Source organism: Triturus cristatus, chromosome 1_1, assembly GCF_964204655.1.
Source record: "Triturus cristatus chromosome 1_1, aTriCri1.1, whole genome shotgun sequence".
Lineage (NCBI taxonomy): Eukaryota > Metazoa > Chordata > Amphibia > Caudata > Salamandridae > Triturus > Triturus cristatus.
This window is the reverse complement of record NC_140579.1, coordinates 1127526427-1127553271: the sequence shown is the minus strand read 5'-3', so window position 1 is coordinate 1127553271 and position 26845 is coordinate 1127526427. Positions and strand designations below refer to the sequence as shown.

The window sequence follows — 26845 nt, the reverse complement described above, 5'->3', positions numbered from 1 at the left end:
CCTTCCTATACCTTTGTGTCCATATCTTTGTGTCTGTCCTTCCTCGTCTTTGCAACTTTGTGTCTGTTTGTCCTCCTTTCTATACCTTTGTTTCTGTCTTTCCTCCTTTCTATACCTTTGCGCCTCTGTCTCTCCTGCTTCCTCGTCTCTCTCTGCTTCCGCGCATATCTCCTATATTGCTGGGATTCTTTGAGATGTTTCTTTTCCACCCCTCTTTCTTTTTAGTCCTCTCCTAATTCTCTTTCACTCTAGTGCTCTCTCTTATTTACTTTCACCTTTCTCGCTCTCGTCCTCTTCTCTCCCTTGCCCCGCCTTCTCTTGCTTCTCTTTTTTGACTCTCACTCTCCTTCCTATATTTCTGCGCTTCACTCTTCACCTCTCTCGGCTTTTTGCTCTCTTTACTCGTCTTCTCCTATTTCACTTTCTTTCCCTGCCTCTCTCCCCGTTCCCTTTGTGCTCGTTCGCTTCCCTCTCCATGTTCACAACGCTCTTTCCGTCTCTTGCTTTGTGTCTTCCTTTCGCCTTCTTCAGATCGTCTTTTCTGTGTTTCTCAGCTTAAAGCTGCCACTTACTGAAACCCATGAACTGTGCTCCCATCTCTCACACCTCGTCATCCAGCACACTGCTCCGCGCTGCGCCCCAGAACACCATATAACCATGTCGGTGATCATACACACCACAAAGGATCCCAAAACAAAGACCACAGCCTTCCAGTCGCATACCCGACATGGTGTAGCTGGCTGCCCACCTAGGCAAGCGCTTCAGTGCCCCACAAGCGCTAGATAAATGGTGTAGTACTGTACAATATATGCCGTCTCTTCTGCTGCTCGTCTTCCCCTTCTCTTTTTAAATATTTATTTATATAGTTATTGTCATCAGGAAGGTTTCATGGCACTGACATGCCAGGCGAGGGCCATATTAAGATTTCACCAAAACTTAATCGGAATAAATAAATTACTGTAGCCCTCTACAAGACATATAGGGGGTCATTAGATTTCTTCTGACAGGTCTCCTGTCTTAGCACTAGACAGGAAAAGGTGCGTCTCCCTGTCCACTCTTTCTTCATTCTGGAGATACAGAATTTCAGGTCTGTCTTGGGATGTAGTGCACAATAAGGGAGAAACTTACATTTAAGATTAGCCATGCCAGATTGTATGGCCTATGGAGAGACATTTGGACTGTACACTTTTCTCTCTTTCTCTTCTACTCTTTCTTACTCCATACCCATTTTTCTCTCCACTTTTCTCTCTTTGTCCTTTTATTCCCATCTCTCTTTTACTTCCCCCTCCTACCCCTGCCTCTCTCTATTGCCCCAATTCCACATGGTTTTAGTTTAGACCACTGTTTAGATAACACCAGTTTCTGTTAGTAAAGTGCAAAGGTCATCAATTCATGAATTTAAACGAAGCACCAGACGGTGCCCTCCGTGACATGTAGGTTGCAGTTTCCGGGGAAAGGCCAACTACCACTGAAATCGCCCTGATTGGTTAATAATACCCCTTTTACTAATTTTGAACCCAAATAGTCTGAAAACTGTTCACTTGGAACAGCCCTAAAAGCCCCTATATTGCCATAAAACGTACAGTGTCGAAACTGGAAAATGTGAAAGGCAGTTGTTTTCTCGAGTTGGGAGTCCACTGATTTGGGAGCAGCGGCCCTTGCAGCTCCCCTGCCTAGTGTGTGATGGGACCAGTGGTGGGTGGAGAGAGTGAGCATTCACGAAACCCCGCATGCCAGCAAGAGAGCTCATAGTTGTGTTTAAAGGCAGCAGCCTTGTTTACCTACACAAATAATCTGCACACATGTCACATGGTGTGATTATTACTCTATACCTGAGCAATCCCTAGTCTCTTCTGGCAGTGCCTGCTTCTTTGGAGATGTCCAGAACCACCAGCCTCTTCATGGACTGAATAAACATTGTCGAACTGTATCCCTCACCTAGCAGTCAATATTCAAACTGACCCTTCCCAACGATGAATCCTTTGCAAACACCCCCTACCAGAAAGGTTCCTGACTAGGAACTGACACTCTCCAGTCCTAATAGCCTTTCAGAGGTACCTTTTGTAGGAAAAAATGTGTTTCCTAGAGGCTGTTCCACCTCACCCCTTCTTGGGTTGTTGTGGGCACCTCGTCACACCGACATCTTAATGTTCTCACTTGTGTACTCAGTTGATAATACACCTTCCATACCAAAACATATAAAATACAGACGAAAGACCACAGTCTGTTGGTATTCATTGTAGGACATAGCTTTCTTTACTTTATATCCAAACACCAGATATGTTAAAGTTTACGCATTCTTTCTTTACAGACTTCTTAATGGCAGAAGATTGTAAGACTTTGTAAGAATTAGAATTACATCCCCTCAAGGCAGGCTCAGATACCTGACAACATTCTTTAAATAGCATATCATAAGGCAACATAGCATCAATTATTCACAAGTGAAAGCTATGAGAACTTCCTGGGCTGCATCCCTGCTAGGGGCACCTCTAACTGTCCCCAGCCACATCCTGATGAACTGTCCATCTGTGGGCAACTTTGGGGTAGGGCCAGAAGGATTGAACCACCATCATGCCAGCCCTACCTCCAGCCAGCGCCTAACCCACCAAAACCTCACAGCAAGAGCAGACAAGGAGCTTCCAGGCACCATCGCTGCTCAGGGCACCCATGACTCAAGCTACACCCCAATGAACTCTCCATCTGTCAGCAACTCCAGGATAGGACAAGAAGATCTGGTTATTTTATTATTGCCTGCAGACTGGGAGGGTGTTTATTGTGGAAGGTGAAATGGTGATTTTGTGTGATGTGACTAATGGGTTCTCGTTCGGAATTATGTTAATCACGTATGGAGGGATGGATACACCCCCAGGATAAATCACAGAGCAAGTGGTAGGTGAAAATGTAAATAATTGAGAGAATGCATCTGCGAGGAGCACACTGATGTATGCATGAGTGATTTATTACGAGAGGCATGTCTGTGCCAAGACCGGAACACAGAAGAGGCGCTGCACACGGGGCAACAGGAAGGGTTGTGATTCCAATACAGCACCACTGTAGTAACAGGATGGGTTAGTCATGCGTAGGATCCCACAATCCGGTCAAGTGAGGACAGCCAGGATAACAACACAGGTCTTCTTAATCCTACAGGTGACATATCCACTAAACCCCATCATAGATTTCACAACCATCTGAAAGGGGAAAACTGTACACACTCAAGAACACTGCCTGAACACAAAATGAAGGCTGCTTGTATTTTCCTCTGCGGAACATGTTTTTAGTTTTTAGGTCTCAGCTAGCGAACAAGCATTTACAATGCAACGGTCTCGGCATTGTTAAAAGTTAGAGCTATTGGCATTGCTCATGACATTTTTTTTGTTTGTTTTTGTTTTTAAAACATGTAAAGAAACGGCATTGTTATTTACAATGTCAATAGCTTAATCAGTGTGTGTGTAGGTGGCTCTGTGTGTGGGTGCAAATGCAATAGGCCTCGCATTTGAGAGTGATTAAGCTATTGACATTGTAAATAACAATGCCGTTTCTTTAAATGTTTTAAAAACAAAAACATAAACAAAAATAATGTCATGAGCAATGCCAATAGCTCTAACTTTACCAATGCAGAGACCATTGCATTGTAAATGCTTGTTTTTTTAATGAGGTAGCCTTTTTTTTTTTTGCTTTCGACCTACTTCCAGTTTGTGGCTGAAACTGTGGTGAAATCCATGGGTGATCCAGGAAAGCTACATATTTCTGAAAAAGACAAAATGTTGAATTCAGTAAGGGGTCAGGTGTAGATCCCTCAAGGTTTTCCCAAAGAAACTAACTAGTGAACTGAAGAAATATTGAAAAAGTGTAGGAAAAAACGGCCTTTTGTGACCTCATTCTCATCTGTACCTTTTTGTCACAATGGCTGATTTCCAAAAGCAATTCACCATAATGCCACCTAGACCCTTCTGGTTGCGGGGATATAAAGGGTTTGTAGGTTGTCTGAACCATGGTATTCAAAGCGAACAACTGAGCTGTAGCTTACAATGGTTAGTAGACCAATTCATATGGTAAAATATGTAGAGTGAAAAATTAGTATCAAGGAAACCTATATATTTCTGAAATGGGCTCCGGATATGGAGTTTAGTAACAGTGGTTATTTGTACATCTGTGAATTTGTGGGCACCTATTCTAGCAAGTGTTTCAGAGGACATTTTTCAAAATGTTAACAAATGTTCTACTATTCTATGTTCCCGCATATCTAACAATAAAAATGGCGCCTTGCTTGTGACAACGAACAGCCCAAAACACAACTTGGACATACCACATTTTTCAACTGAAAACTGACCTATTTTTTGCCATGTGGGTAGCTGTAGATTTTGGGACCTAGATCAGTCGGCACATAAGGGCACCTACGACACCTGCACATTTTTGAAAACTAGACACAAGGGGGAATAAAGGAGAGGCTGACTTGTGTGGCTCTCCCCAGGTTTCCTTACTCTAACCTTTGCAATGCTCAAGGTTTGACTAAAAACACATTTTCATCGCATTTCTGTGAGGAAAAACTTCTAAAATCTGCGGGGAGCCTCAAATGTCCTTCCATCCAGCATTCCTCAAAGTCTCCCAATAAAAATGGTACCTCACTGGGGTGGGTAGTCCTGGTGCCCACAACAGCAAAGGGAACCAAACGCAACATGGACACATCACATTTTTTCTTTGAAAACAGATTGTTTTATTTTTTATTTGCAACATGGGTAGCTGTGGTTTTGCACCCTAGGTCAGACAGAACCTACAGAAACCCAGCAAATCTGCATATTTTTTAAACTAGACACTCAAAGGAGTCAAGCGGGTTGTGTCAGTTGCATCGCTGTCTCCATGAAATTGTACCCATAAGCATTTGCAAGCCTCAACTCCTCTACTAAAAATGCCAATTTCCTCAAATGTCTGACAAAGTTCTGAAATCAGCGACGAGACGCAAATTTCCCTACCATCCTGAGTTCCCACACTTATCCCGATAAGAACTGTACTCCACGTGTGTAGGTGGGCCAAGAGCCCCCCACACAAAAGGCACTATAGGCCTACATTGATAGATCAACGATAAGGGTAGTTGCTGTGTTTAGACCGTGTTCTCCCACTCCTCATGGAAACATACCAACAATACACATTTTTGAAAAGTAAACACCCTGGAGATTCCAGGATGGTGCGACTTTCATGGATCCAACAAGGTTTTCCTATCCATAATGCCCTGCAAATTCAAACTTTGCCTGAAATCACGCATTATCCTTACATTTGTGATGGAAAGTTCCGGAATCAGGAGAAATCTACAAACGTCCTACCACCCAACGTTACCCTAATAGTGCCGATAAAAAAATGCTGCTTCACTTGTGTGGCTGTGCCTACTGTCTGCGACAGATAGTAAAAACATAGCAGGAATTTTGGGCCTCTATTAACTTGAGTAAATCCGCTCCTGTCAAGTATCCGCCTCTGTCGACACTGAGCATTATCAAATGCGTGCCTACTGAACCTTTACTAACTGCTTCCATGACAACCACATGCGGCTCAGAAAGACGTCTTTCATTCGCCTTTAGGACATTCACTGTGCTAAATCAAACTCCTTTCAGTTTGTGGATGCAGTTTGCAGGTGTCCGAGACTGCCTTTCAAGCACCACATTCCTCAAGATAGCAGCCACGATCCATAACCAGGAAACTGTTTCAGGAAGGCTATGGACCTCACTGAAACCTGGGGAGGTATTGTGGCCCCAAAAAACTCACTGGACTGCAGAGAAAGCACTCACTTGCTGGCTCCTCCACCTCTGGTGAGGATCTGTGATATTAGCGTGCCGCGTGGCGCGCTGACGTCAGATGGGCATGAGGAGGGTGGTGGCTGAAGCTGGAGAAATTCTGCTTTGCCCCCATCCTTTAATAAAACAAAAAGGTAGCCTTCAGTGCAAGCACCAGAGGTTCCTTTAAAGCCCTTTCCAATGTCTGCCGATGGCCAACAGACTCACTCGGGAGAGAGTGCAAGTGTGGGCCATTGACACCCACACTTAAAGTTTTAAAGATCTCACTGAAGGGAGTGATAATGAGGCCATTCTAAGTTCTATTCATGGGTAATTCTAAGTGTTTAAACATCAAACACATTGCTTTAAGAAGCCTGAAGTCCTACTAGCATTCCATGCAAACTAGAGACCGCAAAGGAAAAAACAGAAGACTGTTGTATGTATATGGCAAAGTACTGCACATGGTAAAAAGCAAGCTTAAGGTTGAAAGTTTGTGGACGGTTAATGCATTGTGATGTAGTGCTCCTTAAAGAGGTTACTCTTCAACTCTTTCTTAAATTGGAGCATCCTTGGGCAGTCCTGATGAATATGTCTGGGCTGGCAAGGGAAGCCAGTGGAGTTTCATCATGATGGGGGTGATGTGATCTTATTTCTAAAGGCCCTTGATGAAGCTTGCTGTGGTGTGTAGGGTACCCCCTAATGGGTGCCAGTTTTGAGTCTGTATGGGAATGGGCATTACTGCCATCCAGATGCAAGAGTACAAGAGCTTAAACATAATTTCTTAAGCCACTTTCTGAAAGAAATGGGTTGAATTTCCCTAGAAGAGAGAGCTCATACCTGACCTTTGTTTTTTGGCAGTGTTGTCCCTGAGGTAGAGGTTAGTATCCAGTGTAAACCCAAGTGATTTGACATTCATTGAGAGTTGAGGTTTTAAACCGGCAATGCTTGTGTCCTTGAACTGAGTTTTCTAGTTGTTTGGTCTTGGTAAATAATATGAATTCTGATTTGTGTGGATTGAACTTCAGCTCTGGATAGTGTGCAGGCATTGTTTAAGGTATTGGATGAGAATCTTGATGCTGTTCTCTGCAAGAAGAGAACTATGTGGCTCCATGTAGAGGTTGAAGATGAAAGAAGACAGGATGGAACCTGGGGGGGGGGGTGGCTGAGGGGGGGGGGGCTCCATACATGATGGGGAGCTTTTGTGACCATGTGAGCAAACGGGTGTTGGTTGGAAAGGTAGGAGGAGTTGTAATTTGAAATGTCCAATGCTCTTGCTAGATAATTGTCAGTTGCAGCTTTGCACTAAAAAAAAAGTATACAATCTTGTATACAGAGATTTTTAATGCAAATCAATGTACATAACTATATGACAAAACTAGTTATTCTCTAGAAAAACTTAACTAATGTGCAGGTGTTAAGATTTCCTCAAGGAAGCTTAGTGCGTCCTTGAAGGGAATACTTTATATACACATTACAACTTAATTCTTCTCACAAAATCTTGCTTCACTCTACCAAATATGAAAAAGCATTTGCATTGCAATAGGTCTCGCATTTAAAGAGATTGAGCTATTGGCATTGTATAGGACAATGCCTTTTATTTATGTGTTTTTAAAACTGATAAATAAAAGGCATTGTCATTTACAATGCCAATAGCTTAAACTCTTGCAAATGCGAGACCTATTGCATATGTGTTTAGTGCCCGTGCTATAAAGATTTTTTTTTAAATCTGAGGAGAGAGCGTGTCAAAGCTATTTGAGAAAATAGTACTCGGAGGCACATGTAACAGGGGGTGTCGCCATGGGAGGGTACAAAATGAGAGAAGGCGATACTAAGGAGGGACTACTAAGCCTAAAGCCCAGTGAAAACCCACAGTTTACAGTCGACAATGACACAAGCCAATGAAAAATATGGCCGCAGAGTGAGCTGAGCTTCAAGTCCATACTCGAATACAGCATGCCTCGCAGAGCAGCACATGCGCTGCCCAGGCTCGACCTATATAATGGCTCTTTAGCATCTCTTGTTGCCAGTTAAACCCGAAAACAAACTGGAATTTCACTAATTGCCAGGTGAAGAATTCCATCAATTTCACAGAGAGCTGCCTAAAACGGAGGTGTTGCTTGTCGATGAGCATGGTGGGCCTTTGCGGCGATTCCACCCAGAGTGCAGGGACTCCCTTTGAGAATCCGGTCCAGTATCTATTGTAATGCATACATCATACATTGCAAGATTCAATAAGTATTGAGAATTGCATACTGTTTGCAGGCAAACTGATTGTATGTTCAGACCACCTTCAGTGAGCACCAGTGTAATGGCAGTTCGTGTACAACAAACCCAGGCATAGCGAGACACATTTCAGGTAGGGAGCAAATATTTGGTTGGCCTCCCAGTACAGTGACTGCGCCAAACTATATGGCTTTAAACAGTCAAAAAGATACACATTGGTTTTACCTCTGTCATGCCGCAGCCTAACGAGAACCAAATTCAAGAACTGAAATCTACTCGCTGGATGGAACAGCAGGCAACTACATTTTTCCCTGGGACAAAAGACTATCATAATACTGAATTAATTAAAAATAATTGTGTCGGACTGCAGCAAGCTGTCAGTTTATATGTAAATTTATTACAAAAAAGTTTTGCAAAGAAAACTAAATGCGTTGAAAAGGCTCCAACTCCATAGTACTGTCGCGCTCCCTCCCCCGGCATCACAGAGGAGCCGGGGGGAGGGAGCGCGACAGCAAGGCGAATGCGTGCTGCTGCGCGTGCTGGCCACCGTCCGGAATGGGCGTTTCAAAGGCAAGACATTGTCCTGCTTTTTCCCAATCGCGTGCAGTTTAAAAAAAAAAAAAAAAAAACACGTGCAAGCTTTCTAAACCCCGACAAGAGGTCTTGCGCTGGGCACTGCAACGCTAGGCACAAGACCTAACAAGAGGTTGCACTCACTGAAAATGAGCAGTGTACAACATGGAAAGTTTTGACTCCTGGGCCCACTATTTTCGTGGAAAGTATACACCTAATACAATAAGTGGTGTGGCCTTAAACATATAGAAAACAACATTCATATTTAATGGAAAATGAATGTGTGGGTGTTTATATATGTATGTATATGGTAGCATTCATGAATAGATCGGAGAATGTTTTCACACAAGTGTGCAGTTTACTGAGAAGCATCAGGACATGGAAGTTTTCTGTCTGAAGTGAGGAACTAAAACAGAAGTTTTTTGCTACTAACTGAGCTAGTGCTCGGAGGTTTGAACAAAATACTTGCGTAAATCTGAAAGAAGCCCTTGAGGTGGCAGTGTGTTTTGCAGATCGGCCTTTATGTGGAGACATTGGAAATCTGTCAGGACAAGAAGTGTTGATGTTATGTAATTTACAGAATGTAGAGATGAGCTGTGCTTGGATTGTGAAAGGATGATTGGAGTGATAGTTTGTGGCACACTAGACATGATGGCATTATCATATTCTGTAACAGATCCTAAGTGCCCATGCAGCTTGTTTGATATATTTTTGTCGAAATGAAAACCTGTGGAACACTTGAAGGGAAGGGTGTTTGATGAGAAACAAAATTCTTGATTGTCAATGGCCTTTTCTAGATGTGAGTCAAGATCCATGCCCTCCCTCTTAGTCCACTACTGGGAAAACTCTATCAGAACCCTAGTATTTAAGGATAGCCAGAAAGAACCCCATCTTTCTTTAGGGCTAAGATCTGCTATTACTATCATTGTAGATCATTTAACTTGGATAGCACAGTCTATACTGGTGTATTAATGGGCATGACAGAACGCCCCACTGTCCATGCATACAGTAAGGGGTTGTCCCTCTGCTCATCCTCCACAGCCTTCCAAGACTGAAATAAACTCTGTGCTGGTAAACAAATTGTAGGAGGCCCACATTGGCTGCTGTCCAACCATCTTAGCTTGGCTCCATTCATCCTCTTTCAGGTCCTGTTTCTAACTCTTGTGGAGCACCTTTATCAGGCCGGGCGTATTCGACACTACGCAGTTGTAAGCTTGTGATATGCCCCCCAGAACTGTACATTCCACTGAGGCTCTGCATAATGGGGGCTGAATTATTGGATGGCTAACATCTCCTCCAAATAGCTCCCCAGTGTGTGTCATAATTGCAGAAATCTGTAAAGCTGTGTGTTATGGAGCATAAGCTCTTCCATTAGCTCATCAGATGACCTCCTGTAGTTCCTCAACACAAACCTCACCCAGTTCGGAGACTACAATGTGGTCCCTTGGCCTCAAGCTAGACCACATTGCAGAGTGGGACAGCCAAGTTCCCTGTTATAGGATGCTGAAAAAATCTTAAATTTGCTATCGGACAATGCCAGGAAAATGTTACCCCAAGCCCTCACCACCACCACCACCAGGGCCTTACTATAGTCCAGACTGGACTATAGTAAGGCCCTTTACTCTGGGATAACCAACTATTTTGCAATAAGACTTAAGACTGTCAAGAACACAGCAGCCAGACTTGTCCTCAATCCCCCATGACAAGCCAACATCACACAACAGCTTGAAACTCCCCTGGCTCCAGATACTGAAGTGTGCATACTTCAAACTCCTTTTCCAGACAGGCACTGCCTACCTGAATAACTGCATTAATTTCCACCAACCTTCCAGACTCCCCCACTCTGCCGTACTCTCACTAGCACCCGCCCCACGCATAGTAGAAAAGCAGAGCAGGGGCTGTGCCTTCTCATACCTGGCTTCTAAAGCCTGAAAGAACTCCCACAACACATCAGAACCCCCCCCCCCCTCTCTTCCAGTCTTTCTCAAGAAGCTGAAGACCTGTCTCTTCTAGGAAGTCCTCCAGGGCTGGCCTCCCTCACTGGCTACAAGCTCCTTGATACCCTCCTGGGTGATAAGCATGCTCTAAAAACACTGTTAACATAACATAACATATCATAACATATATCCCAAATTAACAGAATGCGTATCAAATCTATCAAACAGTACAAAGGTTCCTACAGATTTTCTCACAGTAGCTCCTTGTATGTGGGCGTCAAGTGTGCCTCATTGATATATTTACTAATCATTTCTAAATTGTCAGCGAAGGGATCCAAAACATTATCATAGGCGTAGAAGGGCAAACTGAAGTGGGATTGTTTCACTGGCTGAAGTCTTTTTTTTTAAGGCGTAAGGCTGGCAGAGATCTGCCCATGTGGTGGCCACTAGTGAAGGACCCTACTGTCAGGAGAGTGCCATAGTTGTCAGATATACTTCTTTTGTTCCTACTTTGGAACCGAAGTGGTCGCAGGCTTCCTTCATTCTTTTGCTATTAGCAGGCATGAGGGTCTGTTTTACTTTGTAACTCCAGTCCAGTCAGTATCCCTATGGAGGTCTTTTTAGCAGGTATTGCCATAACTGTTTTTTGCCTCAGAGCTTTCTCAACATTATATAAGGGACCAGCGTATATCAGCACCAGCTTTACTAAATGGCAAAATCTAAACTTAGTTTTATTGTTGTGTTTCTGTTGGCAGATCTTAAATGCAGCTTACCATGTTGAAGTGACATTCCACTCTGGCTCTTCTATTTCCACGCTGGTATGGGAACAGATAAAAAAGGTGAGAAAATGCTGAAGCTCTGGGGAGCAATGCTGCCATCGATGGGAGTTTCTCATCATTGTTATATACAGGTGAACTCCCATGTGAAAATAAATTGGGCACCTCAAAATGTACTAAATGGCATTTTCTTCACTCTGCTTTGTTGAATTTTGGGTCGCACTTAAAAGAAAATGTTCTTTATGCATTACCATTGTACATATGTTCATGTTAATTATTACTGTGGTTTAATGGCCAGAGCTGCTGACTTTAGAACTGGGGAACCAGGTTTGAGTCCTAGCTTTGGTTTAACATCCTGTGATTCTAGGCAAATCACTTAATCTTTCAGTGCCTTAAAAAAATCTTAATCTCTGTTCGCCTGAAAAAATTAATTCTGACCCCGTATGTAATGTAATTTGATGCTTATGTAAAGCACTCTAATGCCCTTCGGCCAAGTTCGCGCTTAATAAACCTGTGACACAAATATCATTTTGGGTTGTTTTGTGGATTGTGCCAAAATTGTATTTTTCTAAATGAGCCAAGTCTAGAAAGTGCAGTGATGTTGATATTAATGTTGTTGGTAAACATAGCATTTGAACACTCAAATACTCCAATATAGCAAACTCTATTGAACACAGTGGCGCACCAGTGACTGTGGAGTTGTGCTACCTGATCATTCACAATTCTTTCCCTGTTGCTCTCTTGCTGTCACTGAGTGAGATCAACATCTCCTCTAGCAGTCATTTGGTGACAAAAGCCAGGAGTAGATGTGTTTTTGTTCATGTCTAGAGGCTCCTGATCATTGGTGCTTAAACGATTTTGAGAGTGGGGTCGCTGCTTTCAATGTTACATGATTGAATTCACAGGGATTGTGAAACCTTCAACCGTCACACAAAGAACAAGTGTGGCAAATGTAGTCAACAGGAGAGTGGTAAGGGTGTATTATGTAGCTGGTGATGCATTTTGGAGCACAATGTTTCAAATGTTTTGCTGAAGTACTGTGTGGTAATGCAACATCATTTAGAGAGCACATTTCCCATTGAAATGGTGACTACATTTGCGCAGACATACTATGTCACTGATAAAACATTTTAGAGTACAAATGTTAATGTGTGGAAACTGGGTTTCAGTGAAAATGCATAATTTGTACATCACCAAAGTGTTCTGATTTGTTTGACCCTATTAAGAACTATGTTAGTGGCATGTGTTGCTGTAGATACACATGTTATGCATACTTCTGCCATCTAGTTTCGGACGTGTGCAAATTGTTTTTCTTAGTCTTTTCATGTCTTGAGGTACTGTGACCACCTATTGCTGGTAATGCGCATTGGGCATCGACTCCATTGTTATATAGTTTTGTTTTTTTCCCCCCCGCCATAAAGTTCAGATGTGTCCCTTTGAGATCGGGAACAACGCAGCGTGGTGTTTTTACCGGGGTTGCTCAAATCTGTTCCTTACTGAAAGTCTGCAATCACGAATTTGGTTTCTCTTACCTCATACCCTGTTGGACTAATTTTCATCTCTGGGAGCACTCCTTGACGCCCGCCAGGGGACTGGCCTCCTTGGGCCATCTACGCAATCTTCGACGTACAAGAATGTTCTTGGGATGGAAAAGGCTTGCATCTAGTCTGTAACCTCGGTTTGTCTTTGGACCATCAAGGACTCCTGCGCAGCTTTTCTCGCATTCCATAATAAAACGACCCTTCGGAACCATCAAGGTCATCTCATCACCCTGCCATGGTGCACTGCCAGCAGGAGTACACCCCCTGACCTCTTTTGGGACCGAGATACCAATGGCGACCCGCAGCAGGAGGTCACTGGCAGCAAGGTAGATGGGCTCTCATTGGGTGAGAATTTCGACTCCGACGTGGAGGAGAACAAGCCTCCGCTGGCCGAACAGTAGTCCAAAGTTGCTTCAGTGAGTACTACCACCCAACAAGCTGGTTCCTCACCACCATTTACCTCCTCGAGTGGTCTTCAGCCTTGAACTCTCCAAGTACTCAGGAGGCCTCTGGGTCACCACTTCTGGAAGGCCATTGAAGGCACTGAATGGAGGGTTCAGAAGTGATGCTGGTACATACTTAGGTGCTGATGTCCTCCTCCAACCCTCCCGCATCCCGCTTGACAGCTGCATTGGGTCCAACCCCGAGATTTGCCTCGACACCTGTTTCGGAGCACAGTACTTCAGATTCTAAAACAAGTTCAGGGCTTCATGGGCCTCAAAAAAACAGTCCCTCTGAAGAGGGCGCCATCCACACCTGCCTCTTTTGCTGCCACTGAGGATTTTTAACAGTCATTGTTTCAGCGCCTCCTTGAGGAGTCAGACTTCAGACAGCATCTCATCCACATTCAACCTGTCACCAGTCTGATCCTTTCTAAACCTCTGGACAAGCCCAAAGATCCTGTTCCTCCCTAGGGAAAATAACATTTTGAATAGGCATTCAGCGGGCCTTTAGACCCGATGCTTCGTAAGCATCTGCGCCACGACAAGGGCACCTCTCTTCCACCACTACCTCCCCCACCTGCTCCTCCTCCTCCCACTCCTCCTTCTCTGCCTCCGACATCACTACCAATAGGCCCACCTCTCCATTACCACCTGTGGACCCTTTGCCACACTCGCCACATCTTTCTTCGGGGAGTGGGGAAAGTCTAAGGTCTCCCTATGACCCGTTCTGCCTCCCTTATGATACACACCCAAATGTAGACACCTGGGATGACTACGATGTAGAACCCCTAGCCGATATGGACTCTAATATTTATCGGGCTAAGCCGTCACCACTTGACAACACCACTTTATATTGTGAAGTGCTCCAGCATGTGGCCACCTACCACAGGAAGGAAACATACAAGCAACCTGAAGAGGAGAGCTTCCTCGTGGAGACACTTTCCTCCACATGTATGTCAATACAGTACTAGCCCATGCTAAGGGTATACTTCGACCCATGCATGACCTCTTTAAAGAGCCAGTAAAGGCACCTCCACAGTGGATATAAAAAAAATACAAGGCCTCCCCCTCCGAACCCCGCTTACATCAGGGGTCAGCCTCCACAAGACTCATTGGTGGTACACACGGCGCACAAACATGTTAATTCTTAGGGTACGGTGATGCTCCCACTCCAGATCAAGAGAGCAGAAAGAATGACGCGGCTGGCTAGCTTGTCACCGCCCTGTCTGCCACACACTGGCAGAATGCCAATTAATTGGGCCTGCACTTTTGGTACGATGTCCCCACTGGGATGAAATGGAAGATCTAAGTCAACATCTTGCTGACCAATATATGAAGTATAGCCAAGAGTTTGTAGAGGAAGGAAAATAATCTCAAACACCTTCCTCCGGAGCTCTCTATATGCAGTGAGTGCAGTTTACTCTAGTTTCCTCCTCCACAGACACAAGTGGCTGTTCATGTCAGGCCTCAAACTGAAGGTCCAAAAAAGTCTCCTCAACTTGCCTTTCCTGTTATGCACCTTTTTGGAAGCCAAGCTGATGTGATGTTGGAGAAAGTTAAAAAGGGACACAGGCAGCCATGGTCACGGGTGACCCGCAGACACAAGCTGCCCGTGGCTCCTTTCACCGTACACTGTATTTGGGGGGCCAAATCCATGAGCCCTGAGGCCTCAACATCCTGTCACACAGCAACCACCCACCTGGTATTACTATAGAACAGTAAATGAGGCCCGGGTTAAGGGTAATAAATTGCGTCTGAGAGGAAGACGTCCTCACTATAGCACTCACAATGCGGCTATCCGCATGTAATAAAGGTGCTGACGATGTAATTTAGTTAAATCATGTTTAATCCATGAAAATTTTCGTACGTATGATGCTCCTCATACATTAAGAGATAGATTCAAATGACCATGTGGTTCATAAATAAATGTTCATGCTTTTAACGAGAGTTTTCAGATGTCCCCGATGCATTTGGGGACTCGCCCTTCGTCAGGGGATATTTCCAAAGAAAAAATAAAGGAGGACAGTAGGCATATGTCCAAGCTTTACGGAATGCAAAACTGTAGTGTCGTTAATACTCAAGTGCAGGTTATCTTTAACGCGTGATGTTAAAAAATGAAGCGAATATCATGTGCTGTGAGAGAAGTACCGATGGTGCTCGTGTCATTAAAGTGCAAACAAAAAATAACATGCGCCGATGCTAAGAAATGCAAAACCGTAGATAAAAAGGTGCTCGAATAATTTGTGCAAATTAAATTAAGAATAGCTAAAAAATCTCAACCTCGTAAGTGCGACCAGTCATGGCGGTCTGAATACCTGAAAACACCGGAACGATATGCGCGAAACCACACCAAAGTCGATATAAAGTGTATGAAGTAAACAACGGAAATATATCTGAGGGAACCCGGAAGTGATAGGCAGGATAGAACTAGAAGACGTACTATGTGACGTGTAAAGTGTGAAGGAGGACTAGCGTGCGTGGGGTTAACCAAAGGAACCCGAAAGTGATGGACGGGGTAAAACTAGAAAACATACTACATGACATGTAGAATAGAAAAAAGATTGACGTGTTGCAAACAGGTAATGAAACAATAAATAAAAGTGTGAAAATACAGTCGCAACAATTCAAGAAGTCACGGAACAAAGCTGAATAAATTAATAAGCAAGGAATAATGTGCGTAAGAAAATAAGAAAAATAGAGAAAATGAAGATTATAGAAAGAGAAAAAAAGAAAAAGAGAAAATTAGAAAAAATTAGAAAAAATATTTAAGAGAGAAATTAGATGCAAAACGGGTTATACACAACTTCAAATGAATGACAGTTAAAGATAACAACTGAATTCATGACGTTCATTGAGTCCTTGTGGGTGAACAGAATTGAGTCTATTTATCCAGAATAATTCGCGTTGTAAGAGGAAGGAACTGTTGTCTCTCCCTCGTTGAATCAGAATTTGTTCCAAAATCATATACCTCAGTTGGCTGCAATTATGATTATGTACAAGAAAATGTTTAGCCACTGTAGATTTGATGTTCTTAGTTCGGATATTGCTTTTGTGTTCAGTGAGACAAGTTTTCATTTTCCTTTCAGTCTTTCCCACGTATGGAAGTCCACATGGGCATTTGAGTAAATGCACTACGTTGCTAGTGTCACAAGTAGCAGTGACTAAGTTTTATGGGTGTGCCTTTCGTGGGATGCATGAGATTGGTACCCTTGATGACATTATTGCAGCTACCGCAATTTAGACAAGGGATAGTTCCTTTGTACGATTTGTCAGGTTCAGGAGGGCTCGTGTTCAATAATTGTTGTAAATTCAGAGTGCGTTGGTAGGCAAAGATTGGCAATTGGTTAAAGATTCCTTTAAAATCTGGTTCAGATTGTAATAGCGGCCAATATTTTCGAATCGTTTTCTTAATTTTCAAGCTTTGAGTAGAAAATTTGGATACAAAAACCAGTCGTGAATCAGTCGGACCCTTGGAAATTTGATTCTGGAGTAAATCAATGCGATTCTTGGTTTTCACTCTGTTTTCTGCTTCTTGGAGAATGGGAGCAGGGTATGCTTTTTTTTTTTTATTTGTCGATAAGAAGACGACTTTGTTCATGGAAAATCTCTTCCGTGGATGAAATGCGTTTAATCCTCAAAAGTTGGGAATAAGGAAGATGTTTTTTAAGAGATTTTTGGTGAAAACTAGAAAAGTGTAGTAAATTATTGCGATCGGTTGTTTTGGTAAACACTGAAGTAACTAATTGGTTGCCTTGTATTGTGATGTCAACATCCAGAAATGTAATGATTATTAGTGAATTGGATGCGATCATTGATAGAATTAAGGTGTGTAATGTGTGCCAACAGCTCCGATTGGGATCCTTTCCAAATTAAAAAGATGTCATCGATGTATCTATAAAAGATCAACAAATTCTTCAGCCATGATTCTTGAGATAGGATGTGATCCAGCTCGAAGCGGTGCATAAAAAGATTAGCATACGCTGGAGCAGCGCAATTTCCCATTGATGTACCAGAGAGTTGGATGTAGTAGTTGTTGTTCCAAATGAAGTAACTATGGTATAGAGTGAAATGCATCAGTTGAAGTAAAAAAACTTTAAGGTCTTCGTCTTTATCAGTATCAATCAGAAAAGATTCTATTGCCTGTATGCTCAAATCAAGCTGCCCGTGGCTCCTTTCACCGTACACTGTATTTGGGGGGCCAAATCCATGAGCCCTCAATATCCTGTCACACAGCAACCACCCACCTGGTATTACTATAGAACAGTAAATGAGGCCCGGGTTAAGGGGGCAGCACCCGAAGGGACTGCACCTACTAAGCAGTGACTCCCTTACCCTTCTCTACGACCATCTTACACCTGTTGGGGGAAGGTTACAGGGGTTTCTGCCCCTCTAGGTAGAGATTGGAGAACAACAATGACAGCAACACCACCACCCTGCTGGACAACCTCGCCAACCTCGGACTCCAGCAACTGGTGTACACCCCCACCCACTACGCCGGCCACACGCTTGACCCCGTCTTCTCCTCCAGCAAGTACATCTCCTTCAGCCACTCCACCGGACTCCACTGGACAGACCACAGCTGCGTCCACTTCTCCTTCAGGAAAACCACGACCCACCACCACCCGCAACAGGCCCCCCGCAGAAACTGGAGCAAGATCACCGCCGACCAGCTCACCACCTCCCTCAGCCTGAACCCTCCCACCATCACGACGGACCCCAACGAAGCAGCCCGCAACCTCGCACAATGGCTCGCCAACTGCGCCGACGAACTTGCACCACTGAAGAAACCACCCAGCAGACCCCACAGCAAGAAAGCCCCGTGGTTCACCGACGACCTCATAAACTCGAAGAAAACCTGCTGCTCCCTGGAGAAAATCTGGCGCCAGGATCAGACAACGGCAAACATGACAGCCCTCAAGAACGCCACCCGCAAGCACCACCAACTGATCCGCACCACCAAGAGAAATACATACAAACAACATCTGGACAACAACACCCACAACAGCAAGGAACTCTTCAGCATCGTCAAAGAGCTCTCCAACCCCAGCGCCTGCAACGACGACATTACACCCTCGCAAGACCTCTGCGACTCACTCGCCTCGTTCTTTCACCGCAAGATCGCAGACATACACGACAGCTTCGGCACTCAGACCACGCACCCAACCGCCACCCTCTGCGCCTGGACCCCGGTCAGCACCGAAGACGCCGCCCGCACAATGAGCACCATCCACTCCGGGTCCCCTACAGACCCATGCCCACACCACATCTTCAACAAAGCGGACTCCATCATCGCACCCCAACTCCGGGATGTCATCAACAGCTCCTTCACATCCGCCACCTTCCCGGAGAGCTAGAAACACGCCGAGATCAGCGCCCTCCTGAAAAAACCCACCGCGGACCCCACGGACCTCAAGAACTTCCGACCCATCTCGCTCCTCCCTTTCCCTGCCAAAGTCATCGAGAAGACGGTCAACAAACAACTCTCCGCCTTCCTCGAGACAAACTGATCCCTCGACCCGACACAGTCCGGTTTCCGAGCAAACCACAGCACCGAGACCGCCCTCATCGCAGCTACCGACATCAGGTCAATGCTAGACAACGGGGAAACCACCTCCCTCATCCTCCTGGATCTCTCAGCAGCCTTCGACACGGTATGCCACCACACCCTGATACAACGCCTCAGCGTCACCGGAATCCAAGGCGCGGCCCTGGAGTGGATCATCTCGTTCCTCACCGGAAGAACCCAGAGATTCTGCCTCCCCCCCGTTCCTGTCCGCGGCTACCGAAGTCATCTGCGGCGTCCCACAAGGATCCTCGCTCAGCCCCACCCTCTTCAACGTCTACATGAGCCCCCTCGCAACTATCGCACACAAACACAACCTCAACATCATCTCCTACGCCGACGACACACAGCTGATCCTCTCCCTCACCAACGACCCGGACACCGCCAGAGCCAGCCTCCAGGAAGGGATGAGAGACGTCGCGGAATGGATGAAGCTCAGCCGTCTGAAACTGAACTCAGACAAAACGGAAGTCCTCATCCTGGGACCATGCCCCTCTGCCTGGGACGACTCCTGGTGGCCACCCGCCCTGGGCACCGCCCCCAAACCCACAGACCACACACACAACCTGGGCTTCATCCCGGACTCCTCCCTCACGATGACCAAGCAAGTCAACGCCGTCTCAGCAGCCTGCTTCAACACCCCTGCGCATGCTCCGAAAAATCTTCCGATGGATCCCCACCGCAACCAGGAAGATGGTCACCCAGGCCCTTGTCACCAGCCGCCTGGACTACGGAAACACCCTCTACGCCGGAACCACAGCCAAGCTCCAGAAAAGACTACAGCGCATACAGAACGCCTCGGCAAGACTCATCCTGGACATCCCCCGCCACAGCCACATCTCTGCCCATCTGAAAGATCTGCACTGGCTCCCTGTCAGCAAAAGAATCACATTCCGACTCCTCACCCACGCACACAAGGCTCTCCACAACGCGGGCCCCAGGTACCTCAACAACCGACTCGCATTCTACACACCAACCCGCCAGCTCCGGTCCGCCAGCCTCGCCCTCACCACCATCCCATGAATTCGTAAAGCCACCGCCGGAGTAAGATCCTTCTCCTATCTGGCAGCCAAGACATGGAACTCCCTCCCCACCCACCTCCGGCTGACCCAGGACCATTTCGCCTTCAGGAAACAATTCAAGACCTGGCTGTTCGAGCAGTAGCGACCCCCCCGCCTCCCCCAGCGCCTTGAGACCCTTACGGGTGAGTAGCACGCTCTACAAATTCCTTGATTGATTGATTGATTGATCAGTGGGTTCTAGATAGTATAGTAGAGGTGTACTACTTGGAACTCACACAAACAACCCCACTCCTTTGCGCACACACAAACTCTCCCCGGAACATCCGCGCCTGCTCCAAAAGGAGATGCAAGAATTACTCAGCAAAGGCAGCAACCTGTGCCATCCCAGTACTGTGGCAAAGATGTGTACTCCTTGTACTTTCTGATCCTCCAAAAGGGACAGGTCCCCCACGATCCATCCTCGACCTCAAGCCACTCAACAAGTACATTGTCAGAGCATTTTCACATGGTGACCCTTCAAGATGTCAGTCCACTGCTATAGCAAGGCAACTTCATGACTGCTCTCAAATTAAAATACACCTGCTTTCACATACCCATCCACCCTGTACATAGAAGGTTCCTTGCAGAGGTGGCTGCTCCACTCAGAAGGAATGACGTTCAAGTCTTAACTTATCTGGACGACTGGCTTAACAGCACCACACACCAGCAATACCTAATGTACATCCAATCCACCATACATCTCTTGCATAGCCTAGACTTCACCATCAATGCAACCAAATTCCATATCCAACCTCTACAGGTTCAGCCTTTTCTAGGGGCCATACTCTATTCCCAAATAGGGAAAGCACTCCCCAGCAAAGGTGCAAGCATTCCAAACGGTGATAACCTCTTTTTCAGCCAGATTGCCAGGTAAGGGGCAAGATGGTCCTGCACGTCTTAGGCATGATGGCCTCTTGTTTAGCCATAGTCCCACACGCGAAGTTACGCATACGTTTGTTGCAGGAGTGCGTAGTGGCATAGTGGTCACAAGCAAAGGGCCAGTGGGAGGATCTCGCTCTCTGCAGTAGTGAAATGCCAGCAATCTGTTGCAGAGCCTGCCTTTCCTGGACCCAATAACCCAGACCCAATTCCCCAAGTGACCATCACCACACATGCCTCCCTGACCAGTTAGGGTGCACACTTACAAGACTTGACCGTAGAACGCGTGTGGACACCCGATTAGTGGGATCTTCACATCCATCATCTGGATTTGTTGGCGATACAGTTAGCCCTCAGGGCCTTCCTCCCCCTCATTCAACACACAGTATTTCTTGTCCGGATGGACAACACAACAGGCATGTGTTGTGCCTCCAGAAACAGGGCGGCATATACTTCCTTCAGTTGTCGGTCCTAGCCCTGGACTTTTGGCAGTGGGCAATTAATCAGAAGATGCATCCCCTCCTACAATACTTACCTGGAGGCCTGAGGGCAACAACTTTGCAGACCTGCTTAGCAGGATGCATCAAAAAGTCCTTGAGTGGGCACTCTACCTCCAGTTCATACTCCTGTACTTCCGTTATTGGCAAATTTCGCCTCCAGGTGTCCACACCCACAGTCCATGGGCAACGCGCAATGGATGAACAAGTCAAGGATATTAGCCTACACTTTTCTGCCTCTTCCACTTCTTCTGTTCCTGGTTCGGAGGCTCCATCAAACATCCCTCACCCTCATTCTAGTAGCCCCAACCTGGAACAGACAGCCCTGTTTCTCTACACTACTCGATCTCTCTATAGTGCCCCACGAGAAGCTGCCCAACAGACCGGATCTTCTCTCCCAAAATCAAGGCACTCTTAGACATCCCAACCCCAAATAGCTCAAACTTGCAATTTGGCTCCTAAGGTCCTAGAATGTGGGTACCTTAATCTGCCCGCAAAATGCATGACCATTCTTAAAGAAGCTCACATGCCTACTACCAGATCATGCTATGCGGCCAACAGTTTGTACACTGTCTCCCTAAAAACATTGACATTCTGAAAACCAACAGTCCATGACATTGGTACCTTCTGCATTTGCAAAAGGCACGCCACACTTCTACTTTGTTAGGCTTCATTTAGCTGCTGCCACAGCTTATTTCCAAAACAGACAGCACACTTCGCTTTTTAGGGTGCCTGTTATCAAAGCCTTCATGGGGGACCTCAAAAGGGTTCTCCTCCCATGTGTGCCACGTCCTCCTGTGTGGAACCTTAACATTGTTCTCACCAGGCTAATAGGTCCTCGTTTTAAACCACTCAACTCTTGTACTTTGCAATTCCCTTTCTGGAAAGTGGCTTTTCTAGTAGCCGTCACATCCCTTTGTTGGGTTAATGAGATATAGGCACTTGCCCTGAAAGAACCGGTCTTCCAAATACACCATGATAGGGTGGTCCTCGGAACAAACACTAAATTCCTACCCAAAGTGATAGCTAGCTTCTACCTCAGACCATTAATCTCCCAGTGCACTTCCTACGTCTGGAATCTGTCACAGAACGAGCTATCCACACATTAGTTCTCATAAGAGTGCTCCTGTATTACATTAAAGGCACGAATTTCTTCCTCAAGACACAGCAACTTTTTGTCTCCTTCTCCAGGCCACACAAGGGTGGTGTGCTTAGTCTAAAGCGGGTATTGAACGCTGGGTGGTAAGATGTATATAGACCTGTTATGTTAAAGCCAAATGCTGTTTGCTGGTCCCTCCCCCAGGCCCCACTCAATATGCAAAAAGGGAGCTTATATAGCTTTCTTGGGAAATATTCCTTTACTTGACACTTGCAGAGCAGCTACCTGGTCTACACCCCACACCTTCATGAAACATTACTGTGTGAATGTTTTAGTAAGCCAGCGTTGGTCAGACTATCATTGGCACACTTTTCCAAGTTTCTGCAACATCCTCAGGCTAGCAACAGCTGCTCGGAGGACTGCTTCACAGTCCAAGCACAGCATGTGTATCTACAGTTAAACATGCCACAAACGGGAAATCGGTAAGCATCGGTTTGTGGCATGTACTGCTGTAGATTCACATTCACAAGCTTCCTAGGACCGGTTTCTGGCATTTCAGCCGTCTTCAGCCAGGCTTGCTTGAATCTGAAAATGCCAGAGACCGGTCCTAGGAAGCTTGTTTCCGGTCCAGGGAAGGCATGGCTTGGCAGTTCGGGCTGGACTGTTCCCATGAGGCACAGGGTCAGACTGATTTGCATATGGCCATGTCTGAACTGGGGTGGCAGAGTGGGCTAAAGAACGGTGATGGATTAAACCCAGATCTGTTGACTGGGGGTGAGTGTTTGATTGGTTCTGATGCTCCGTCCAGCACCACCCTCTTTTGTACCGCTTAAAAGAATAAGCAGCAATTTGTCGTAATAAATAGCCTACAGTTTGACATGTATCTTTGAAGCACAGCAAATGTGACAAGAGACACAAAGTTAAAAGGCATGTTTATTGCTCATTCACTTTCTGAACTCCAGCATGATTATTTTGGGGGTGCTTTTGGGGGTGCACCCCTACTTCCATCCCCTGCTCCTAATGTTGTGCCACGTTTCTCCAAAACTGCACCCTACCTCTGCTTTGCCACTGCTCCTACTGTTAGTATATCTAATAGCGGGAAATGTTTTGGGAGTTGAGGCAGATTCATTGTTCTATCTTAGAGCTGCCAGGATTTTCCAGGTTATTCTCGCCTTCCAGGTCTCCAGCAGAAACTGCTTTGTGCCACATCCTGAGCCTTAGGCTGGAGAGGGAACACCAAACGTGCTTGTTTAGGCTTGTTTAGGCTATCTTGTGAATAACGCTATATTGGCACAACGCATGAAAGGCTGATTAATTTTCTCAGAGTGTGGACATTAGCTACATTTTGCCTGTGTTAAGTTCAGTAAGTTTAAAGCAGAATTGGGTAGTAATCTCTGTTAGGGATTAGATGTTAATATTTTACATGGCGTTATTCATTTTTTTATGGTTTAATTTTTTTGGGGTGGGGGGGCAGACAACTCTCACACACCTCTCCCCATGCAAAAATATTTATTGGTTCTTAAAAAAACCACTACTTATCATAGTACCTGGCACTGATGGAAACTAGATTGTGTACTGATGTGCTATTGTGAAAGGGATGAATGCAGTCACTGACAGTGCTATTGTGAAAGGGATGAATGCAGTCACTGACATTGAAGTTACATGATCGCTGAAGTGGGCTGACCAATTTCTGCATGCTGTAGTCGGCAGAAGAAAAATGTGAATGACACAGCAGCAGATCGCTGAAAAAAAGAGCAATCTGAAAGAAACACGTTAGTTAGATTCCTCACCTTAGAATATCCCAAGGCGTCAGACTGGATCCGGAAGATTTTTGTAGCAATAACCCTTGCGCGTCGCTAGGCGTCGTCTGCGGCTCCGCGTCCGTCGTTGGCGTCGTGCGCCGGAATGACGTCGTCGGAGTACTTAGACGTCGTCCTCGCGCGCTGACGTCAGTTATTCTTTTTTCCGCGCCAGTAAGCGCCGATCCGGGAGAGCTACCCCTTTAGTCATTTTTTGACTAACTTTTTTTACTCTTTTTGGTCACTTTCTCGACTCTGGTGCCGGTAGGATGCCTGGTTTCAAGGCCTGTGATGACTGTCATCGACTGATGTCGGTGACCGATCATCACCGCTGGTGCCTGTACTGTTTGGGCCTCGACCACGACGCGGAGTTGTGCTCCGATTGTATGGCCCTGACCTCGAAAGCTCGGCGGGAGCGGTTCCGTAAGCTTCTCGAGCTTCGCCACTCCGGTCGACGTCGATCCCTGGTTCAGCCCATGTCCGGTCCCGACGCCGGTGTGGCGCCGCCCGACGTCGCATCCGACGCTGCTAGAGACACAGTTTGTCTATCGACCGGCTCCGATCATTCCTCCTGTATACCAGGAATCGGATGACGGGGGCGACTGGGAGGGGTCTGAGGACCCTATGGCCCTTCAGGGGCAACTTTCACAGGACTGGGCAGATGAACTGGGGGAGGCCAGTGGTTTGGATACCTCACCGGACACTGGGTTCATCTCTCCTCCGACTGTGGCTTCGGAGGAGGGTGCAGCTTTTTCTGTGGTGCTGCGCAAGGCGGCCGCGGCCCTTGGGCTTGAGCTGCCTGCCGTGGCTGTGAGGACTAACATCCTCACTGAGGTGCTTCAGTCTGCCGCATGCTCCACTGAGCCTCTGCTGCAATTCAATGAGGCCCTCACTGACGTTCTGCAGGGCACCTGGTCTAAGCCCTCCACAGTCCCTCCTGTGGATAGGAACGTTGCCAGGCGCCACCGCCCTGCTCCGGGCGACCCCAGTTTTCTGTCCCAACACCCCACCCCGAGAGTCTGGTTATCCAGGCCTCTACCTCCCAATCCTCCTTCCCGTCCGCTCCTCCGGACCGGGATTCCAAGAGACTGGAACAGTTCGGTAAAAAGCTGTTCTCCTCGCTCAGTTTGGGCCTGCGGTCTTTAAACACCGCCTGTCTCTTGGACCGTTATTCCCACTCTCTGTGGGATACGGTGGAGGACGTGCTGCCACTGTGCCCGGAGGAGGCCCGGGCACGGCTTTCCTCGGCTCTGGCCGATGGGAGAGATGCAGCGCGCCCTGCCATCCGATGTGGACTCGACACTACGGACTCGCTGGGTAGGGCGATTTCTACCACGGTGGCGCTTCGACGTCACGCCTGGCTGCGGTCCACGTCCTTTTCAGGGGATGTCCAGAGCACACTCATGGACATGCCTTTTGATGGCGCTCGCCTTTTTGGTGAGAAAGCGGTCAGTGCGCTGGCTCGCTTCAAGGACTCCCGGGCTACGGCCAAGTCCTGGGCCTCTCGGCTCGCTGCCACAAACTTCTGCTTTTCGCTCCTTTCGTGGCCAAGGAAGGGGCATCTCCTCACGTCCGCCAAGCCACCGGCCGCAGAACCAGCCTGCACGCGGTCGCGGACCTGGTTTCCGCCGAGGCGGTACTGGAGGACAACGCGGTCAGTCCACATCCCACCCGGCAGCATCCGCCTGAAAGCCTTCCAAGTCCGAGCTTTCAGGCCCATTCCTCGCCAGTGGGAGACCGGGTTCGCCATCACCTGCTCCACTGGCGTACCATTACTTCGGACAGGTGGGTGCTGCAAATCGTTCGAAGGGGCTACTACCTCCCTTCGAGACGACCCCTCCAGCCATGCCACCGCAGCACCACCGTATCTCGGAGGATCATTTGAATCTTCTGCAAGAGGAAGTTTCGGCCCTCTTGGCCAAAGAGGCCATCGAGCGCGTTCCAAGCCCAGAAGTAGGTCGTGGTTGTTATTCCCACTACTTTCTGGTTCCCAAGAAGGGCAAAGGAGGCCTACGCCCTATCTTGGACCTCAGGAACGTCAATGCCTTCCTCCGGAAGGAACGGTTCAAAATGTTGACTTTGGCTCAGGTTCTAGCTGCCCTAGACCCTGGAGACTGGATGGTAGCGTTGGACTTGCAGGACGCATATTTCCATATCCCCATCCTGCCGGACCACCGGCGTTACCTGCGGTTCACGGTGGGTCAGGAGCACTTTCAGTTCACCGTGCTCCCCTTCGGCCTTACCAGTGCCCTTCGGGTGTTCACGAAAGTGATGGCGGTGGTCGCAGCTCATCTGCGCAGATCAGGGGTTCCAGTCTTCCCCTATCTCGACGACTGGTTGTTGAAGGCGGGCTCGCCCCAGACAGTCGTCTCCCACCTCCAGACTACGGCGGATCTCCTGCATTTGCTGGGGTTTTCCATCAACATGCCGAAGTCACACCTGAGCCCCTCTCAGAAGCTCCTCTTCATCGGAGCGGTTCTCGATTCGGCGCAGTTCCGGGTTCATCCACCGGAACAGCGGGTCCGGGATATACAGGCCCGGATTCCCATCTTTCGGCTTCTATCCTGGGTTTCGGTCAGGCTAGTGTTGCGGCTTCTGGGGCTGATGGCCTCCTGCATCCTACTAGTGCATCACGCCAGGCGGCGCATGCGGGCTCTGCAGTGGGACCTGAAGTTTCAGTGGGCCCAGCATC

General features: G+C 46.9%; 1 protein-coding gene across 1 annotated transcript in view; it reads left to right on the top strand.

The window, feature by feature from the left end:
* DSTYK (dual serine/threonine and tyrosine protein kinase) overlaps positions 1-26845 on the top strand; it is a 665420-nt gene that overhangs the window by 389332 nt on the left and 249243 nt on the right. The window contains exon 5 of the mRNA XM_085651221.1: positions 11251-11334. Within this exon, the coding sequence (XP_085507347.1) occupies positions 11251-11334 (84 nt within the window). The remainder of the gene's footprint in view (positions 1-11250; positions 11335-26845) is intronic.